The 19,433-nt window shown below is 63.2% G+C and overlaps 1 protein-coding gene across 3 annotated transcripts in view; it reads left to right on the forward strand.

The window, feature by feature from the left end:
- Positions 1–19,433, forward strand: part of HDAC7 (histone deacetylase 7) — a 33,271-nt gene that overhangs the window by 9,580 nt on the left and 4,258 nt on the right. The window contains exons 2-15 of one of the 3 annotated variants that reach the window (XM_082299108.1): positions 11,560–11,750; positions 12,911–13,001; positions 13,827–13,938; positions 14,028–14,143; positions 14,252–14,374; positions 14,757–14,866; positions 15,126–15,269; positions 15,429–15,627; positions 15,713–15,921; positions 16,147–16,356; positions 16,728–16,947; positions 17,360–17,493; positions 18,061–18,181; positions 18,330–18,379. In XM_082299108.1, the coding sequence (XP_082155234.1) occupies positions 11,560–11,750; positions 12,911–13,001; positions 13,827–13,938; positions 14,028–14,143; positions 14,252–14,374; positions 14,757–14,866; positions 15,126–15,269; positions 15,429–15,627; positions 15,713–15,921; positions 16,147–16,356; positions 16,728–16,947; positions 17,360–17,493; positions 18,061–18,181; positions 18,330–18,379 (2,030 nt within the window). The remainder of the gene's footprint in view (positions 1–11,559; positions 11,751–12,910; positions 13,002–13,826; positions 13,939–14,027; positions 14,144–14,251; positions 14,375–14,756; positions 14,867–15,125; positions 15,270–15,428; positions 15,628–15,712; positions 15,922–16,146; positions 16,357–16,727; positions 16,948–17,359; positions 17,494–18,060; positions 18,182–18,329; positions 18,380–19,433) is intronic. The other 2 variants (XM_082299109.1, XM_082299110.1) reach the window with 2 other exon arrangements.

Here is a 19,433-nt window from a genome sequence, read left to right on the forward strand (position 1 = left end):
AAAGAAAAACAGCTTCTGTCACCACCTCGATCACGCAGAAGGGCTGCAAGTGACAACTTGCCCTCCCAAAGCCCTCAGAAATGGGAGGTGAATGCCAAGACTGGCACCAACTTGAGTGGCAATCCCAAATTTGGGGACTGATTCGTGACTTTGAGTGGTTCTGCTCCTGCCACCCTGCCCTGCTTAGCTGCCGTCAGCAGCGTCCTCGGCAGGCCAGGCTTGCGTGGGTCCTTGCAGGGTTTTCCAGCTGCTGACGTGAGCTGGAGCAGCTGAACTCGTGCACCTCCCATCTGGAGGAGAAAATAGGGATTTAGGGCGGGACCAGCTCCCTGGGGGCTTCGTTTCACCCTCAGGGCTGGGTCTGGAGAAAGCATCTTCTGCCATCTGGGTGTCCTGGCTTTCCCTCTGCAGTGGAAAATCCCGCCCGTCTCGGCTTTGGTGGTGGCTTTGGTGGTGGTCACGTCCCCGGTTCCCGAGGCCGAGCGGTGACCGCGCCGTGCCCACGGCAGCCGGCGGATTTCGGATTGAACCTGGCCCTTGCGGGGGTCCCAGGTGAAGGCGGAGCCGTGCCCTGGATGGGGCAGCGGGTTTGGGGCTGCTCCTCTGGGGCAAGGAGGTGGTTTTGGCTCTGCCGGCCGGGGCTGCAGCTGCCCGGGCTCGTCCCGGCCGGACAATGGCCGGAAGCCAGGACCGCGTGCGGCTCCCGCGGCCGCTCCCGCTCCTCCCGGGCTATTTCCATCGCATTGTCCGCGGCACAGGAAGGATGTTTCCAGCCTTCTTCCTTTTTGCCTCAAAGGGATGTGGGGCGGGCTGGGAGAGGAGGGGATTTGTTGTGCAAGAGGCACAATCGCTGCTCCTCGGAGCATGGACGTGTGCGGTGGGAGGAGGGAAGGCGAAGGTCTCCTCTTGCTTTGTGATGGAGAAATATGGCCAGGAAAGGGGGTTCTGGCTTTTGGGGATGTTTTTAGTGTGGACAGGGCTCGGGTGGTGACAAAGGAATGCTGCAAAGTCCCTCCTGTGTTTTTGCACAGCTCCTGCTGCTGTGGCTGGGCAGAGTTGAGGCTCCTCACTGCGCCGGAGGAGGCCGAGCTCCCACATGCCAGGAAGTGAAAGTAGAATTAATTAAGACGGGAAATAATTTTAATTTGTTCTGGCTAAATCCCTTTAGCACCAGTAAACCCCAAAGATCTGAAGCAAAGCTCTCGGTGGGGGCTCGGCCACACCCCTCCCATGGCTCAGAGGTGGCCGTGACACATCTCTGGGGCTTCGGCTGAGTGGCAGAGCTTTCCCAGTTTTACCGGGGGGGTTGGTGCTTCCTGCTAGGAGCCAGACTGGGAAATGCCCATCTCTCACTGACCTGGATCCCAGCTGAGCCGGGATCATCCTGGGACAGCCACAAGAGTCCAAATCCAGCTCTCACATGTGCTGGCATCGAGTCTGTCCTGGGACAGCTCCAGCTGATTTTTCCATAGGGGAGCAGAAAGCTTTAAGGATCCTCTTTGGCTTTTTCCTTTGTCCCAGAGTGGACGGGGATGGAGTGTGGCTGTTTTATCCTCCTCGAGCAGCACCGGCCGTGCCTGGTCCCCGTCACGCTCCCGGGACTCCCTCCCTACCCTGCTCCGGAGCTTTCTGACAGATCCCAGGGTGAGGGCCAGCCCCTGTAACCTGCCAGGAATACCGGGAGCTCACAGATTTCGCTGCTGACAGGAGCTGTCTGGCAGTGCCAGGCCGATGGAGCAATGCCTTGGCGGCCGTCAGCGCCGGTTCTTCGTGCGAGGGAAAATCGCGGATGAGCTGCGGCCTCGTGCCGGCCCCGTTGGCCGCCGGGGTTTGGGGTGATGTCCTGCCCACAGGCCCTGCGTGGTTTAAACCTTCCCGATGTGTGTCCCGCTGTGGGTGGGGCTTGGCCCTGCCTGGGCTCCCTGAGGGAGGAGGGATGGGATGGAATGGGGAGGGGATCGGGCAGTTCTGCTGCGCTCTCCCTTCTCCCAGGTTTGGGGCTGTGGGCATGGAGAAGGCAGAGGAGCAGCAGTTCAATAAGCGGCTTCGAAGTGATGCTGGAGGAGCTGCTGCAATAAAATTCCACTTTAGGTTGGGGTGGAAGCTTTTCCCCGCGTTTTGAAAATCAGAGCAGGAGTGGGGGGCAGCTTCCTTACGGTTTTATCCCATTCCCTGTTCCTGTTTTGCAAAGGGGAGAGGGTCTGGTGCTCTCCTCCAGGATGAGGGGGCTGGAATGGGCACCCCTGGGAGCAGGAGGAGGGCTGGAATTGTGGCTGGGCGCTGATTCACTGTGGCTTTCCCCGAGAGACCTCGGTGTTTCCACCTGCTGCTGCCCGGTGCCAGCACCTGCCCGAGCCCACGCAAAACCTCCCTGTTTATTTTGTCTAAAAGCAAAATATCCCCCAGAGGGGCAGGGGGAGGGATGCCCGCTCTGCCTTAATTGCACTTAATGAGCCTGATGGGGCCAACTGCCAGCGAGGGCTTTGCCAAGGCTCCAACTTGCCCGTGAGAACTGCAAGGGTGTGGTGGCGGCCGCGCCTGGGATCGGGGATCCGAGAGCTCCTGGAGCCGTGGGGCTGCTCTTCCCACGGCCTCGGTGGGCACGGGGACCCCGACGAGCCGGAGGGACGTGATGCCATCCATGGGTGAGTGTCCCAGGCGGGTGGGGAGCGTCCCTGCAGGCACAGGGGCCTGGAACAGAGGGTTTGTGTGAGGGGCACCTGGAGCATCTCCCGTCTGGAGCAGGGTCCGTGGGCTGGGTCCGGGTGTGTGCCTCCGGTTGTTTGGGTGCCAAGTGAGCTTTAAGGGCCTGGATGTGTCTGGGATTCTGCTGAGCTGACACCAGCTCTGATCCTGAGAGGTTCTGAGGGCTCAGTCCCCGGCACGAGCGCTGATTCCTCGCTGTCCAAGTTATTGCTGCTGCGCTGGGCTCACCGGGAGCTTCTCTGCCGATTCCTTTTCCTCTTCCCCCGTTTCTGAGCGGCTCAGCAGCAGGATCAGCTCCTCTTTCTGGGTTAAAACCCCAGGGTAGTGTTGCTCCATGAGCATGGAGCACCCACACGCCCACTGCGCCCTCGGTCCCTGCGTTCTGCCACAGCCTCGGCCTCCTCCAGGGCCTCTCCCAGCTCTTTGGGACTCCAGGCTCTCCTGGCACTTCTTCACCCCCAGCGCTTGGTGCCTTTCCTGTAGCTTCTCCATCCCGGATGGAATTCTCCGACTCCGGCACCCTGGGGCTCTTCCCAGCGTCTCCCCCCGGCTGCCTGCAAGCACCAGCAGCAGCCCAGGTTTGTCCCAGGGTGGCTGTCCCTGCTGTCCCCGGGTGTGGCTCCGCACATCCAGGCAGGTTTCGTCCTCCTCTGCATCGAGGGTTTGACACCTGCACCTTTCCCAGCTTCACTGATGCCAACTCGGAGCTTTCCCAGCTCCTCCCCGAGCGCCCAGGGAGGGGAGGCAGCGCCCGCCGGGCCCGTGGGGAAGGGCACCCGGAGTGTGTTTGTGCAGGAAACTGAAAATGTTGCGGCTTCCTCCCTGTGACAGAAATAACTCTCACCCTGAGCCCCAGGTCTACCCTGGGGAGCTCCTCGGTGGCTCCTTCTCAGATGCCCGAGGGTCAGCGCGGGGCAGGTTTGGGGTGAGCCCGGTTGGGCCCTGGCCGGTGGTGGCTGAGCAGCCCAAGGACTGCGCAGGGAATTGAGTCTGTGCCTCTTTCCCTTGGTAGAGCCGGGGCTGCCCGTGCTTCTCCCAGCTCCTTCTGCTTGTCCCCAGCTTCGGGTTTCTTTCTTAAGGTTTCTTTTCTGCCCTCCAGCCAAGCGCTGGACCTTGACCAGCGTTTGCCAAAGGGATTTCCTACTCCAGGCTCTTAATTAACGGGCAGGTCGCCTCGAGTAGCCACTTGCCGGGAGTGGGTATTGTGTGATTCCAGCTTTTTTGTCTCAGCGCTTCCAGATCAAGCACGAAGCCGCTTCGCGCAGCGCTGAGCCTTCCCCGGGGGGTTGTGACTCAAGCTGGGCTCTTGCACGCAGCAATTAAAAGAATAAATCGGTGCTGGTGCCGGCGGCTCCGGGGTCCGGCCCCGCCGGGTGCCGGAGCAGCTCCCGGTGGATGCTCCGGGGAGGGCTGAGGGCAGCGGGGACCCCCCGGCCGCGCTGCGGGGCGGGAGGAGCTGCCGAGCCCTCCGTCCAAACCGGTTGGGAGCGTTCTCCTGCGCTTGGGTAACCGAGGAGAGGTTCTGCAATCGTTTGATCTCTCCTCTGCTTCCCTTGGCGCGGCGGCCGCATCCTCCCGTGCTGATGTAATCGGAGCCGCTGCGGGAACGGCCCCGCGCCCAGCGGCGCTTCCACGGCTTCCCGGGAGCGCTTGGCTGCGTCCCGGGGCTGCTCGGCCTCCGCTCGCACCGTCCTGCCGGGAGAACCGAGGGCTCGGCCCGCCGGGAGCGGGGCCAGAGCCTCTCTCCAAAGCAGATCCTCGCCGGCCGCGGGCAGGAGGAGATGCCGAGCTTTGGGCTGGGCTGGTGCCTCTTGCCAGGAGCCTGGAGAGGGAGGTGAGGCTGCTGGAGGGCACAGGGGTGCTCCAGCTCGGTCAGAGCCGCGGGATTTGCCTGCCTGGAGGTGCTGCCTGTGTCCCCATCCGTCCCTGCCTGCGGCTCTGGGCGGCGTTCGGGCTTTTTTCACCCACGAACCCCTCAAGGAGAGGAGCTGGGCGGTGCGGGGCAGCCGCAGCTCCCCGCGGGGTGTTTGCTGCAGGGAGGATCAGGAGGGGCAGATTTGCCTCTCCACCGGGACAGGGCGATGTTTGGGGCTCCCGCTGGCCCCGAGCGGGGAGGATCCGGGCCGGTGTTCGTGAGCAGGTGACGGGAGGGATCCGGCGGGGCGGGATGCGCTGTTTCCCTTCTGGGCAGGGAGGACTTTCCCCAAATCTTGTGAGCTGCTGTGATTTGAGGCTGCCCTGGGGAGCACGAGGCGCTGCCAGGCCGCCTTGGCTCTCCTTCAGCAGAGCCCTGTGGTCACGACTTTCCCGGTGTTTCTCAGGAAGCGGCGGTTGTTGCGAGGTTTCCTGGGGATACCTCTCCCTCCTCCGCACGGCCTCTCCCGCGGGGGCTGCGCTGCTGTTTGGGATGGGCCTGGTGACCCGTGGGGGTGGGAGGCTGCAGGAAATGACTGCCAGAGATTTCCAGCCGTGCCAGGGCTGTGGTGGGGATGGAGCCACTCCGCTGTCCCTCCGCTCCCACGGCCCGGCTGCGGCTGTGGGAGATGAGCCCTTTGATCCCCCCTTGTCCCTGGTGCTGCCCACGCTCCAACCACGTTTTGTGGGACCCGTGGGGCAGCTCTGTCCTGCCCGTGCCCAGAATTTCCTGTGGTTTAGTACCTGGGTGTCCCTGGGATCTCAAATTTAGGCCCAAAAGTCGTTGCCGGGTTTTGCTGTGGGGTTTTGCCTCGGCACATTCATGGCTGGGTGCTCTGAAGGCTTTCAAAGCTCATCCCTGGCAGAGGGGCAGCATCCAGGGAGCTCCTGCGGGTCGCTCTGGCTCCTCTGGGAGCAGGAAGGAACAGGAAGGAAGTTGTTTGGTGGTTTGGGCAGTGCCTGAGGTGAAGTTTGTGTCCCACTGTTAAGGTTTGGGGCTTTGGGGTAACTCAGTGGGATGTGGGGTTACCTTGGGATCCTCTGGACCACCCTCGCCCTGGAGGCAAAACACTTCCAGCGCCAATCTAAACATGGATTTGAGAGCAAGTGGAAAACCTGTCTTGAAACACAGGCCTGGGCCACCTCCAGGAGTGTCTGATTTAGTCCTGAAGAGCTCCCTGTGCCTCTCCCTTCGGCAGTGGAGCCCTGCCCACTCCTCTCTGCGGATGCTGTGGGAGCAGCGTGGTCCCCTCGGATGGGCCTGGATGAGAACAGCGGAACTGGGATTTGGGCTGGAACAGGGAGCGTTAAAACCAGCAGCAAAGCCAGGCCCAAAGGTGTTTCCTCCTTGTCCCTGGAGTCCGGGCTGGTCCTGAGGTTTTTGGGTCCCGGAGCCATGAGTTTCAAAACGAAATGTGCACATTTGTGGGGAGAAAATTCCGGGGAGGGCTATTAAGTGTCTGACTCAAAGATCACGAGCTGCAAACAGCCAGAGAGAGCAATCAGGGGAAGCATCTCGCCCTGATCTGCCTCCCCGGGCCTGATGTGGAGCTCGTTTCCAGGCTCCAACAGGGAATATTCCCATTTTTGTGCTTGGAACGCCTAAAGAACTGCTCTGCTCACAGGTGCTTGGCGGAGTTGGGTGAGTGGCTGAATCCTGGTTCGTGCCTTTGGTTGTGGGAAGGGTTTTGTGCTGCTCCGGTGACTTCGCCAAACTTTAATCATCGTCTGTCTCGGTTTGTTTTGGTTTTGTTTTTTTTTTTTTTTTTGTGGAAACTTTCTGCAGAAGGAAGTTTGCAAGAATCAGAGCAGAAAAATTTGGGTTTACCCTGGTGGAAAAACTCTCGGGGGGCTTTTCTTGGAGCAGCATCAGCCTCATCTCGTTGTGGAGCAGGAATTTGGTGTCTGGTGGGGAGGGGAGGGATCCACCCACATCTGGCTGAGGCGTAAAGCCCCTGAAACTCCCAGTCCATGAGCTCCAGAAAGAGTTATCAGAACTTGGCACACGGCTGCTCCAAATATTACATCTTCCCTGAGCATCATCTGCTCTCTTATGGCTCCTGCGGGACGCGGCCGGCGCTCTCTCCGTGCGGGGACAGCTGAGGCGGCGCAGGGCTTTCTCTGGAGCTGCTTTCTCTGGAGCTGCTTTCTCTGGAGCTGCTTTCCCTGGAGCTGCTTTCTCTGGAGCTGCTTTCCTGGGAGCTGCTTTCCCTGGAGCTGCTTTCCCTGGAGCTTCCATCCCCAGAGCTCTGTGCTGAGGCAAGGAAGGCAGAAAATGCCCCAAACGCTGGGATTTTGTGGGATCCTGCGAGGAAACTCCTCGGGAACACACGAGCAGATGGAGGTAGGGGACAAAGGGATGCGTGGGCACCAGTGAGGGGTCCCCGCTGTCCCCCCAAAAGCTGGGGCTGGGCAGACTCTGGGTGGGTTTGGTGATTTTTCTCTCATCGTTCCGGTCCCTAATTAAACCCAGCCCGGCGGGGTTAAACGAGGTACCCCAGCTCCGGGATTTCCTATTTCTCGAGTTCCCCATTTGTGATCTTCGTGTTCTTTCAACATCGTCCTTTTGGTGTGGTTTCTCATTTAAGTGTTTTTAATTTGAACGAGCTCCCTCCAGCTCATTCCCGTTCCTCGCGCGCAGCTCCGGAGAAGACCTTTTCCCTTTTATTGGAGAGGAATGTTTTTAATCACCCGCATTCTTCAACCCGCCTGAACTCTGAACCTTTCACAGCAAATCAGCAGAAGATGGGAAACGTTTTTATAAAAGAGATGGTTTATTGAAAAAACCCAGCCTGGCTTTAACTGCCGCTCCACCTCGGAGCGAGCTGTGGGCAGCACCTCTGTGGCAGGCAGGGATAAACGGGGCTGCAGGCAGGGATGAGGGCAGGGATGGGGCAGGGATGGGGCAGGGATGGGGCAGGGATGAGGGCAGGGATCGGGGCAGGGATGGGGCAGGGATGAGGGCAGGGATGGGGCAGGGATGGGGCAGGGATGAGGGCAGGGATAAACAGGGTTGCAGGCAGGGATGAGGGCAGGGATGAGGGCAGGGATGAGGGCAGGGATGAGGGCAGGGTTGCAGGCAGGGATGCACGCAGGGATGCACAGAGCAGCAGAGCTGGGATGCCACTGGTTTGCTCCTCAATAATCTTCCTGCCCTGCTTTGTTTGCCTCTTGCTTTATTTCCCTCTTATATAAAGCCCAGCTCTGCTGACGGCTGATTCGCCTCTTCAAAAACAATCAGGAAATGCCAAAGCAAAGATTTCTGTGCTGGATTTTTTTTCTTTTCCGGGATGGCTGGCTGGGAGCAGCGTGACCAGTGGTGTCCCGAGTGACGCCAGCCCAGCACTGCCACCCCCAGCCTGGAGAACTCGCTGCCACCGGGTTTCAGCCTGTCCCAAAGCTCCGCAGGAGTCTGGGAGGTGCTGCAGTGCAAAGTGGGGCTCCGCACCCTGCCCGGGGCTGTCCCAGCCCTCCCTCCGTGTCTGTCCCACCTCGTGGCTGAGCCCGTGGCCCCTCGGCTGCGTTCCCTGCTCCGTTCCGTGCCGGCAGCCTGGAAAATGCTGGTAACCCGTGCCGGGGCCTGAGCACAGAGCCCTCATTCATCCCCGGCCGCAGCTTTCCCAGGGCACTCCGGGGAGACTCCGTGTCACAATCTCTCCTTTCCATGGAGGATCCACGGGCTGGATCTGCAGCCACCGGCCCAGGGATGATTTGTGCCATGGGCTCCTGGCCCCGCGGCTCTGTCAGGTCCCAAACTGATCCCAATCCCAGCCCAGGCATCCCAGTCCCAAACTGTGCATCCCAGTCCCAGCCACGCATCCTGGTGCTGGTGGCTTCTGAGGGTCCGCTGGGTGCCGGCAGGGCCCTGGCTGGGTTGGAGACAGGGACAGACCCCCAAGAGCCGTGGTGGGGCTTTGCTTTTGGGTTTTTTGGGGCGGGGGGAAGGGGAGGAGCCGCCGGCTTGGCCACCAGCCCCTGGATCATGTGGGAGCCCTGGGCTGCGGGAGGGGGTTGTTTACTGTAACTCCTGGCCCAGGGCCCGGCAGCAAACCCCAAATGAATTCAAGCTGCAGAGGGAGGTCACAAACAGCTCCCGGGTCAGGAGGGGCTTTGGGAGGGGGTCCGGAGCTGCTGCAGCAGGAGGGATGTGAAGCATCCCCGAGGAGCTGCCACGTGCAGGGGCCTCACGCCCAAGGGTCCCCCCACATGGGGACAGCGGTTCCTGCCCAGAGCCCGGGTTCCTCTCCCAGTGCCACCAGCCCTCGTCCCGTGCCACCCTGGCACTCGGCATGGGACATTTTGTGTTTCCAAGCTCTGGAAAGCCGCCCTGAGTTTGGTGGCCGGGAGCGGGAGCGTCGGGGCTGCGACAGCGATGTCACCTCAGGGCACGTCAGGCCAGGCTCTGCTCCCAGGGTGCCTTTTCTCATCCCACCCTCCCTTTTTCCCTGCTCCTGAAAATCCGCTCAGACATCCCCGGCGTGGGGTGGGCAGAGCTGGGGGCCGTGGCAGGGGCAGGGTCCACGCAGCCTCTTCTTCCCTGGCTCCGGAGCCTCTTGGCCCTGGGGATGCTCGACAGCTTTTTCCTGGCTCCGGGTGAGTGGTGAGGAGTTGTTTTTCTGGCTGCTGCTCGGCCTCCCTCTCCCCCAGCACCCCCCATCCCTCCCCTCTCCGCTTCCGCCGCCTCGCAGTTTGTTTTTATAGAGACTGAAACGAATGATGTAGAGAGAGATTCCCAGAGCCCCCGCCAGTGCTTCCCCCTCGGCTCTGCGCCGCGGGCTGCGGGCCCCGCTCCCTCCCGCCGCTGTCTGGAGCAGCCCCTCCTTCACCTGGGCTGCCCCAAGCCCTTCCCACCCCTTTTTTTCTAGGAAGGGGCAGCATCGGGCAGTGCTGAGCCCGAGGATGCTGCCATGGAGAGCTCAGACCAAGCCTCGGAGCTTCCCGTGGGGCATTTTTAGGGGGCAGAGAAAGGCTGGGACAACTCTTCGGGTGCTGTCACCCGCGAGGCTGTGCCCGGGTGGGCCGGTTCTTCTCCCTCGTACCCCCCGTTCCCACTGGAGTGATGACCCCAAAGACAAGCCCCGGCAGCGTCCCCAGCTCCTGCCCCTCGTGTGTGCAGCAGGACGGTGACATTCGGCTGCAGGGGACACGGGGCCGGCCGAGTTCCCGCAGACCGGCGGCGTCACGGGGCGGGATTTGGCCGGGCTGGAGCTGTCAGAAGTGCCCGATTCCCATCCCGAGATGTGCTGGTTACAGCCTGTCCTTGTCCGGCTGCCAACAGCCCGTGCTGCCACCGCCTCTGCCAGCCCTGCTCCCGCATCCCCGTCCCGCCGGCACCGTCCTCCTCCTCGGGGGACGGGAAGAGCAGGAGGGGACGAGCAGGAGGGGACAGCCCCACTCGCCACTGCGTCCTTCAAAATCGAGGATGTTCAGCAAGGCCTGAAGCCTTCGGGGAGCGCTGAGGCTCCGGAGCAGAGGCAGGGGCAGCTTCCCAAAGCGGGGATTGTTGATCTCCATCAGCCTCCCTGTGCCGGGGTGCAGCAATTAGAGCCAATTAGCCAGGGGCAAATTAAGTTATCAGGAGGTGGAGAGTGGTGTGAACCCTGTGCTGGGGTTTCCTGTCACGGCCTGAGGTCGGGGGTGTTTCTGTAAATTCAGCAGAGCTTTGGGAGCTGCTGGGGGAAAATCCTCTGTGGCAGTGGGTGCTCCGTGATCGGTGAAAACGGGGCGTTTTTGGGGGTGTAATGCACGATTTCAGGTGTGTAACTGGTGCTGGTTTGGGGGTGTGATGGATGATTTCAGGCGTGTAACTGGTGCTGGTTTGGGGGTGTGATGGATGATTTCAGGCATGTAACTGGTGTTGGTTTTTGGGTGTAATGCACAATTTCAGGTGTGTAACTGGTGCTGGTTTGGGGGTGTGATGGATGATTTCAGGCATGTAACTGGTGCTGTTTTGGGGGTGTGATGGATGATTTCAGGCATGTAACTGGTGTTGGTTTTTGGGTGTAATGCACAATTTCAGGTGTGTAACTGGTGCTGGTTTGGGGGTGTAATGCACAATTTCAGGCGTGTAACTGGTGCTGGTTTGGGGGTGTAATGCACGATTTCAGGTGTGTAACTGGTGCTGGTTTGGGGGTGTGATGGATGATTTCAGGCGTGTAACTGGTGCTGGTTTGGGGGTGTGATGGATGATTTCAGGCATGTAACTGGTGTTGGTTTTTGGGTGTAATGCACAATTTCAGGTGTGTAACTGGTGCTGGTTTGGGGGTGTGATGGATGATTTCAGGCATGTAACTGGTGCTGTTTTGGGGGTGTGATGGATGATTTCAGGCATGTAACTGGTGTTGGTTTTTGGGTGTAATGCACAATTTCAGGCGTGTAACTGGTGCTGGTTTGGGGGTGTAATGCACAATTTCAGGTGTGCAACTGGTGCTGGTTTTGGGGTGTAACACAATTTCAGGTGTGTAACTGGTGCTGTTTTGGGGGTGTGATGGATGATTTCAGGCGTGTAACTGGTGTTGGTTTTTGGGTGTAATGCACAATTTCAGGCGTGTAACTGGTGCTGGTTTGGGGGTGTAATGCACAATTTCAGGCGTGTAACTGGTGCTGTTTTGGGGGTGTGATGGATGATTTCAGGCGTGTAACTGGTGCTGTTTTCAGTGTCCCCTGGGGGCTGGGGTTTCACCCCTCAGGGTGGGAAGTTGTGCAGGGAATGTCTTCACTCTGGACCCCTTCTCCGGGTGTCAGGGAGAGGCGCCTGCAGCACCTCAGAGTCTCTCCAGAGGTGTGGAATTTACAGGAATCTTTTCCCGGCCGATGGGGGAGGCTCTGCAGGCCGAGGATATTTGGTGGCAAATCCCCCTCGGTAGCAGGGACCTGGCCCTGCCCAGTGCTGTCCCTGCCAGCCCAGTGACTGAGCCGTGTCCCTTTGTGTCCCCACAGCTGCTGTGACCCCGTGCACCTCCCCGCGGGTGCCCCAGGCCGTCCCCATGGACCTGCGGATCGGGCAGCGCGTGGTCAAGCCCCAGGACACGGCCCTGCTGGCCCTGAAGCAGCAGCAGCTGCAGCACCAGCTCTTCCTGGCCAGCCTGCACCAGCAGCAAGTGGAGCAGCTCGCCCACCAGCACGTCAGGGTATGGGACAGGGCAGGGGGGGCCCACACCCCACTTTTGGCACAGTTTGGGGCAGGACTGGGCACTTTGGAGAGTGAATTTTGCCCCCAGAGCGCACAGCGGTGCCAGAGTTAGGGCTGGCTTTGAGTTCCTGTCTCTGGGCAGGGATTCAGAGGAAGAGGCTGGAAATCCCAATGCCAAGATAGCATTCCCAGGTGAATTCCTGCTTTTCCCTGAGCTGGAACATCTGGAGGGGTTTCCAGCCAGCCCGGAGACCTCTCTGACGCAACGAAGCTGCTTAGGGAGGCAGGTGGTGGTGGGGGGGGGGGGGTTGTGTCTGAATTCCGGGCCAAATCCCGGTCCTGCCAAGGCCCGCGGGAGGGCTGGAGCCTCCCGGGTGTCCAACCGCGCTCCAGAGCGGCTGCACGGGACCCTGCGGGCCGGGAGCTGCCCCTCCTGGGCCGCCGCTGCTGCTCTGCCCCGGGGGCGCGGCCGAACCACGGGCACTCGGCTTGTCTGGGAGGTGTCACCGAGCTCCGGTGCCACCCGCAGCTCCTGCCCCGCGCAGGAATTCGCTGCCGGATTTCGCTGTCACAAAAAAAAAAACAAAAAACCACGCAGCGGGATTTAGCGGGGACGGCTCCTCCGGGAGGCTTCGGAGGGAGGAAGGTGGGAGGACACGCCCAGGGAGTTGTGACGGTGCCCAGGGAGTTGTGACCGTGCCCAGTGACCATCTTCAGGCACCGAGATCCCCCTGCCCGTCCCCAGGGCCGCTCCGGGCTCAGGGCAGGGGTCAGTTCCATGGATCAGCTGGGATTTCCCTGCTATCATAGATTTTTTTCCCCCGCTTTTTGTACTCAACAAAGGTTTTTATTTTTTTGCTGCGTTGCAACATGGCCCAGCTACAGCCGTGTCCAAACACCCTGAGAGGAGGCAGCGAGTGGGAACAGACAGGTTTTGAGTTTTACCGTGTCCCCGGGGAGAACAAAGCGTCCCTGGGGACCAAAACGCATCCGGTTTGTTGTGATGGAACAACTTCACACCTTCCCGTCAGCCAGGGTGACACAGGGGACTGTCCCAGACGTGCTCTGTCACCGTGTCCCCTTGCCTTGGGCGGGGAGGGCTCAGAGGGCTCCGGCCGGGGCTGGGGGGTCCCGTGCCCATGTCCTTGTCCCCCGCAGGTGGCCATGGAGTCCCCGCACCGCGAGGCTGAGCCGGGGCAGCAGGAGCAGGAGCTGCGGCAGATCCTCAACAAGGACAAGAGCAAGCGGAGTAAGGGCTCCCTGCGCCCGGGGTGGGGGGCAGAGGGGCTTTGGGGAGGGGGCTCGGGGGGTTCTGCCCTTACCCAGACCAAGCTCTGTCTTCCCATGGGGGAAAGGGGTGGGAGAGCATCCACAGAGCTGGGCTGCAGACCCCGCTGGGACCCCCGGGCTGGGTTGTGGACCCCATTGAGGTGACAGACCCCGCCGGGACCCCCGGGATGGGTTACGGACCCCATTGAGGTGACAGACCCCGCCGGGACCCCCGGGATGGGTTACGGACCCCACTGAGGTGACAGACCCCGCTGGGACCCCCGGGATGCGTTTGCAGCCCCCCGGGCTGGGTTTTTAGACCCCACCCATCCGTCAGACCCCGCTGGGACCCCCGGGATGCGTTTGCAGCCCCCCGGGCTGGGCTTTTAGACCCCACCCATCCGTCAGACCCCGCTGGGACCCCCGGCCTGGGTGCGGCCCCCGCCCAGCCGCGGTCTCCCGGCGCCCTCTGGTGCCGGCGCTGGAGGAGCTGCCGGGGTCTCGCTCCCCATTTTGGGATGCGCGGGGCTCCACATCGCACTTAATTAATGATTCATTAATTAATTAACTGTGCTCGGATGCTGGCACAGATCCGTGGAGCATCCCCGCTGTAACCACAGAGCATCCCTGCTGCAACAGACAGATCGGGAGTGGGATGGGAATGGGCCCAGCTGTGCCCTCAGGGGGTCTCCAGCCATCCTGGTGTCACTCCTGGAGCCCTGGGGTGGGGATCGTGCCCGCAGGGACCCTTCGGAGCGGCTCTGAGCCCCGTGGGGTCACTGTGGTCACTGTGGTCACTGTGCAGGTGCCGTGGCCAGCACGGTGGTGAAGCAGAAGTTGGCCGAGGTCATCCTGAAGAAGCAACAGGCGGCTCTGGAGAGGACCAGCAACGCCCCCCCTGCAGCCCTGCCCTACAGGTAAAGCACTGTCCCTCTGTCCCTGAGCAGGACGTGGGACCCCCGAGGCTCAGGGACAGCTGGGAAGGGGCTCTGGCTTCTCCCCGCAGGTCTCTGGAGCCTCTGGACCCCGAGGGCCCCTCCCCTCCCATGCTCAGCACCTTCCTGCCCCCCGTGCCCAGCACTTCTCTCGACCCTCCCGAGCATTTTCCGCTGCGGAAAACAGGTAAGGCCTCGGGAATGTCCCCACGTCCCTGGTCCCTGGCCGGAGCTGAGGACTGGCCCCACGGAGCCTGTCCAGGCAGGGCCAGGACTCACCCCCTGTCCCCGGCAGCGTCTGAGCCCAACCTGAAGGTTCGCTGCAAGCCCAGGAAGTGCCTGGACCGGCGCAAGAACCCCCTGACACGCAAGGAGAGCGCTCCCCCCTCGCTGAAGAGGCGCCCGCCCGAGGCCATCGGTGAGGGCTCTGCCTGGATGGGGCCGGGCTGGGGCAGCTCCAGCCTGCCCGGGCTCCTGTGGCACCTCTGCTTGGGGACCGTGTCCCCGGGGTTTGATGTGTCCTCCCCCGCGGACGGGGCCATGGAGTGTGGGATGGGTGAGCCAGGAGGTGTTGGTGCAGCTGCTCCCGCTGCTTTTGGGCCCCAGGGTGGCCCTACAGGGCTGGAAGTGCCCCAGGCCCAGTGTGGAGGTGGCTGCTCAGGGTTCCCACCATGGAGTGGTGACTCCCACGCTGCGGCTCCAAGGGGGATTCGGCCCCAGGAGGGTGGGGGGCAGCGGCTGGACAGCAGTGAGGGGCTGGGCGGGGGCTGTGCCCTCACCCCGTGTCTGTCCCCTCCTAGACTCGTCCCCCAGCAGCAGCAGCACCCCCGTGTCCGGCTGCAGCTCTCCCAACGACAGCCTGCCCGCCGAGCACGGAGCTCTGCCCACGGCCCCCGGTGTGGCCCACGAGGTGAGCTCCGGTGGCTTTGGGGGCCCGGTGTCCCCTCTGGGCTCAGGGGGAGGACACGACCCCGGCCCTGAACCCCCTTCCCTGCTCTCCCTGCACCTGGGATGCCCCTCGATTCTCTGCCCCTGGATGCTCTTCCCGGCCCGGCGCTGCTCCGGCACCCACCAGGGTGCATTTCCCCTCTCCCACTGGTGTCCTGTCCCCACGGGTGTCCCCAGGGCTGTCCCTGATGTCCCCTGCCCTGGTCCCTGTCTGGGAGCAGGGCACCGATGGCTCGTGTTTGGTGCAGACGCCCCTGGCCCAGCGGCTGATGATGCAGGAGAGCTCCCTGGCCCAGTTTGCCCTGCAGAGCGCAGCCTCCCTGCCGGCCATCACCCTGGGCCTGCCGGCCACCACCAGTGCCAGGGTAGGTGGCCGGGTTGTACCCCCAGCACCGGGCAGAGGGACCCTGAGGGGCTTTCCTTTGGGTTTGGGCTTCCTGGCGCTGCCCGTGGGCACGGTGGGGACAATCCTGTGGCCTCCCGGTGCCGTGTCCCTGTGCCTGACCCCGTCCCCGTCCCCGCAGGGCGAGGCCGAGCGCCGGGCCCTGCCCAGCCTGGCTCACCGGGTGCCGGTGCTCAACGGGCCGGTGCTGCAGGGCACACATTCGCCCGTCTTCATCCCGGCCGGCCTGGAGCAGCACGAGGCCAGCAGCCCCCTGTCCCCTCGGCTGCAGCCCGTCATCATCCTCGAGCCCTCGGTCACCCACGCTCCGCTGGTGGCGGGTGAGTGTCCGGCTCGGGGACGTGGGGACAGCTGCGCTGGGCATCACCTCTGCCACCCCTTACCTGTCCCTGCTCTCCCCTCCAGTGCCGGGCCTGGGGACGGTCCCCTTCTCCTTCACGCCCTCCCTCATCTCTGCGGAGCGCCTGTCCCTGCCCGGCCACCACAAACCGCTGGGCAGGACCCGCTCGGAGCCGCTGCCGCAGAGCCCCAAGGCCATCCAGCAGCACCTGGTGTTCCAGCAGCACCACGCACACTTCCTCGAGCGGCTCAAGCAGCAGACGCACCTGGGCAAGGTGAGGCCCGGCCTGGGCGTGGGGGTGGCACTGGGGGGTGCGGGGTGGCATTGCCACCGCTGGACAGCGACTGCCGGGTGTCCCGGGGGAGGTGGCACAGACTCACAGAGGGCAGAGCTCAGGTTCCCGGCTCCCTCCTGCTCCTGCTCCTGCCCGAGATGTCCTGTCCCCCACCCCGGCCTGGCCTGTCCCCTGCCCCCTGCTCATTTGTCCCCTTGGCTGCAGCGCATGGCCAAGTCCAGCGAGAAGCCCCGGCTGCGACAGATCCCGTCCTCGGAGGACATGGAGGCTGAGGGGACGCTCCCGGAGGCCGCAGCCGAGGGTGGGGACCCCACCAGGACACGCGTGGAGCCCCCCCGGCCCAGCAGCAGCGGGAAGGAGCCCGAGAGGACGCAGAAGATGGGGCAGCCCCAGGAGGAGCTGGTCCTGCAGCAGGTACAGGAGGGATGGGGAGCCCTGGGGAGGGGTGGGGACTCGGGGACCGAATCTGAGCCTGCCTGGAGCCCGGGGCAGCTCACGGGGACAGGGGCAGAGCTGCGGCCACCCCTGGTGTCAGCACAGCTGGGCATTGTCCCCACACTGCTGAACATTGTCCCCAAATTCCCGGACTTTGTCCCTGACATCGCTGCTGTCACTGCAGGGCTGAGCCGGCAGGGAGCAGCAGATGCTGGGACAGTCCTGCCCTGCCCTGCCCTGCCCTGCCCTGCCCAGCTCCGAGCAGCCGCTGGATCCAGCTCTGGACACGCCGAGCAGGGCTCTGTCCCCTGTCCCCTGTCCCGGCCCCTCACGGTGTCCTGTGTCCCCAGGCCTTTCTGTGGGACTCCTTCCAGCGGGTGCAGCAGCAGCTCCTCAAGCGCCAGACCTTGGCCGACCCCCCCGTGGTCCCTCCCGGCCACACCGGGCACCGGCCGCTCTCCAGGGCCCAGTCGTCCCCGGCCACGGCCACCGTGTCCCTCCCTGCCCAGGACACCAAGGCGCTGTCCCTGCCCGTGCAGGAGCAGCCGCCCAAGCCACACTTCACCACAGGTACAGCCGGGCCTGGGGGCTGTCACAGCTGGGCTGGGGACAGGAGGGGTCGTGGGAATGTCCCAAGGCAGCTCCACATCGATTCTGGTCATTCCCGGACTCTTGGGAGCACCAGGAGAGAGCCAGGGGGGCCCCTTCTCCTGACCTCGGGTGGCTTTTCCAGGCAGGGTTTGCCCGCCTGGCCCCGTGGCTGCATCCCTGGGCCACCTCTCCTGGGAATGCAAGGCAGGATGTGCTTGCAGCAGCTTGGGGAGAGAGGCCACAGGGATTTAGGGCAGAATCTCCCAGGTCTGGGGCAGAACCTCCCATGGTTTGAGGGAGGTTTCAGTCAATATTTGGGGGTGTTTGGGGTCTTGGAGCCCCTGCCGAGGAGCTGAGGGAGCAGCTCTGCAGCTCTGGCGGTGCCTGGCAGGGCTGGTTTACGACTCGGTGATGCTGAAGCACCAATGCTCCTGCGGGGACAACAGCAACCACCCCGAGCACGCCGGGAGGATCCAGAGCATCTGGTCCCGGCTGCAGGAGCGGGGCCTGCGCAGCCGCTGCGAGGTGAGCTGGGAGGGGGCTGGCCCCGCCTGCATCGCTCCCGACCCCACCCCTCATCGCTCCCGACCCCACCCCTCATCGCTCCCGACCCCACCCCTCATCGCTCCCGACCCCACCCCATCCCTGCTGCCCCCACCTCTCCTCTCCCCGTTTTTCACCATTTCCTTGGTGATTCCCGTGCCTGGTTGGAGCGTCCTGGTCTCACCATCTCCACCTGGGACGGCAGCAGTGCCGGCCCTGCTGGAAGCTGGGTGCAGGCAGAGGCTGATCCCCCCCAAACCAGGGCCTTTTGCCAGCTCAGTGCCAGTTCCAGTCTGGTAAAACCCTGCCCTGGTCCGACTGGGCTGGCTGGCTGCGGGGAGGGGGCGCTGGCAGCTCCTTCCTGGTCCCTGACCATAATTTGGGGGTGCTCAACTTCCAATCCGAGGGGTCCTGACCCTTTGCAGCTGCCCCCCACACGAGCTGCGGCTGCACGGGGACAGCAGGACGGGCCACCCTCACCCCCGGGGACTGGCACACACCGGGGGGAAGCCCCTGCGTGTCCCCCCCGGTCACAGCCGTGTCCCACAGTGCCTGCGGGGCCGCAAGGCCACCTTGGAGGAGCTGCAGTGCGTCCACAGCGAGCGCCACGTGCTCCTCTACGGCACCAACCCCCTCAACCGCCTCAAACTGGACAACGGGAAGCTGGCAGGTGGGTCCCCATCCCGCCGTCCCCTGGCCCTGCTCACCCCCAGCCCTGGGAACGGCTCCCAGCAGCTCCTCTGGACGCTGGGCCCAGCCTGGCATCCCCAGCCCCATTTTCCCAGCCCTGAGGTCCCCACTGTCCCCTCTCTCTGCAGGGATCTTGTCCCAGAGGACATTCGTGATGCTGCCCTGCGGAGGGGTGGGGGTGAGTGCTCCATCCCTGCCCCGGGTTTTGGGAGGGGTGAGGGTCAGGGCTCCATCCCTGCCATGGGTTTTGGGAGGGGTCGGGGTCAGGGCTTCATCCCTGCCCCGGGTTTTGGGAGGGGTGAGGGTCAGGGCTCCATCCCTGCCGTGGGTTTTGGGAGGGGTGGGGGTCAGGGCTCCATCCCTGCCCCGGGTTTTGGGAGGGGTGAGGGTCAGGGCTCCATCCCTGCCCCGGGTTTTGGGAGGGGTGGGGGTCAGGGCTCCATCCCTGCCGTGGGTTTTGGGAGGGGTGGGGGTCAGGGCTCCATCCCTGCCCCGGGTTTTGGGAGGGGTGAGGGTCAGGGCTCCATCCCTGCCCCGGGTTTTGGGAGGGGTGGGGGTCAGGGCTCCATCCCTGCCCCGGGTTTTGGGAGGGGTGAGGGTCAGGGCTCCATCCCTGCTCTGGGTTTTGGGAGGGGTGGAGGTCAGGGCTCCATCCCTGCCGTGGGTTTTGGGAAGGGTGGGGGTCAGGGCTCCATCCCTGCCGTGGGTTTTGGGAAGGGTGGGGGTCAGGGCTCCATCCCTGCCGTGGGTTTTGGGAAGGGTGGGGGTCAGGGCTCCATCCCTGCCCCGGGTTTTGGGAAGGGTGGGGGTCAGGGCTCCATCCCTGCTCTGGGTTTTGGGGCAGGGCTGTTCCTTTTTGGCCCCTCGGGGGGTCTCAGAGCAGCTCCCGAAGCCTCCAGGCTGCCCAGGTGGGGGGGTTGATGGAGGTGTTGGATCAGAGCTGCTCCCGGTGCTTGGAAGGTCTGAGCATCCCACTCTGGAAGGGGATCCTTGGTCCAGAGCTCCCTGCACCGTTCCCAGGGCATCAGGAGGGGCTGGCAGGACGGGGGTCCCCACTGAGGGAGGGCAGCGGTGATGTGGGGACAGGAGCTCTTCCCTTCTCCCCAGCGCTTCCGAGGCCTCTCCATTCCCAGCTTTCCCTCCTGGTTTCTCTGCATTCACTGCCTTCTCCTCTCTTCCTCTCCCTGTCCCTGTCCTCTCTCTCTCTCTCTCTTTCAGGAAGGGGCTCCCTC

Source organism: Coloeus monedula (assembly GCF_965178545.1).
Source record: "Coloeus monedula genome assembly, chromosome: 30".
Lineage (NCBI taxonomy): Eukaryota > Metazoa > Chordata > Aves > Passeriformes > Corvidae > Coloeus > Coloeus monedula.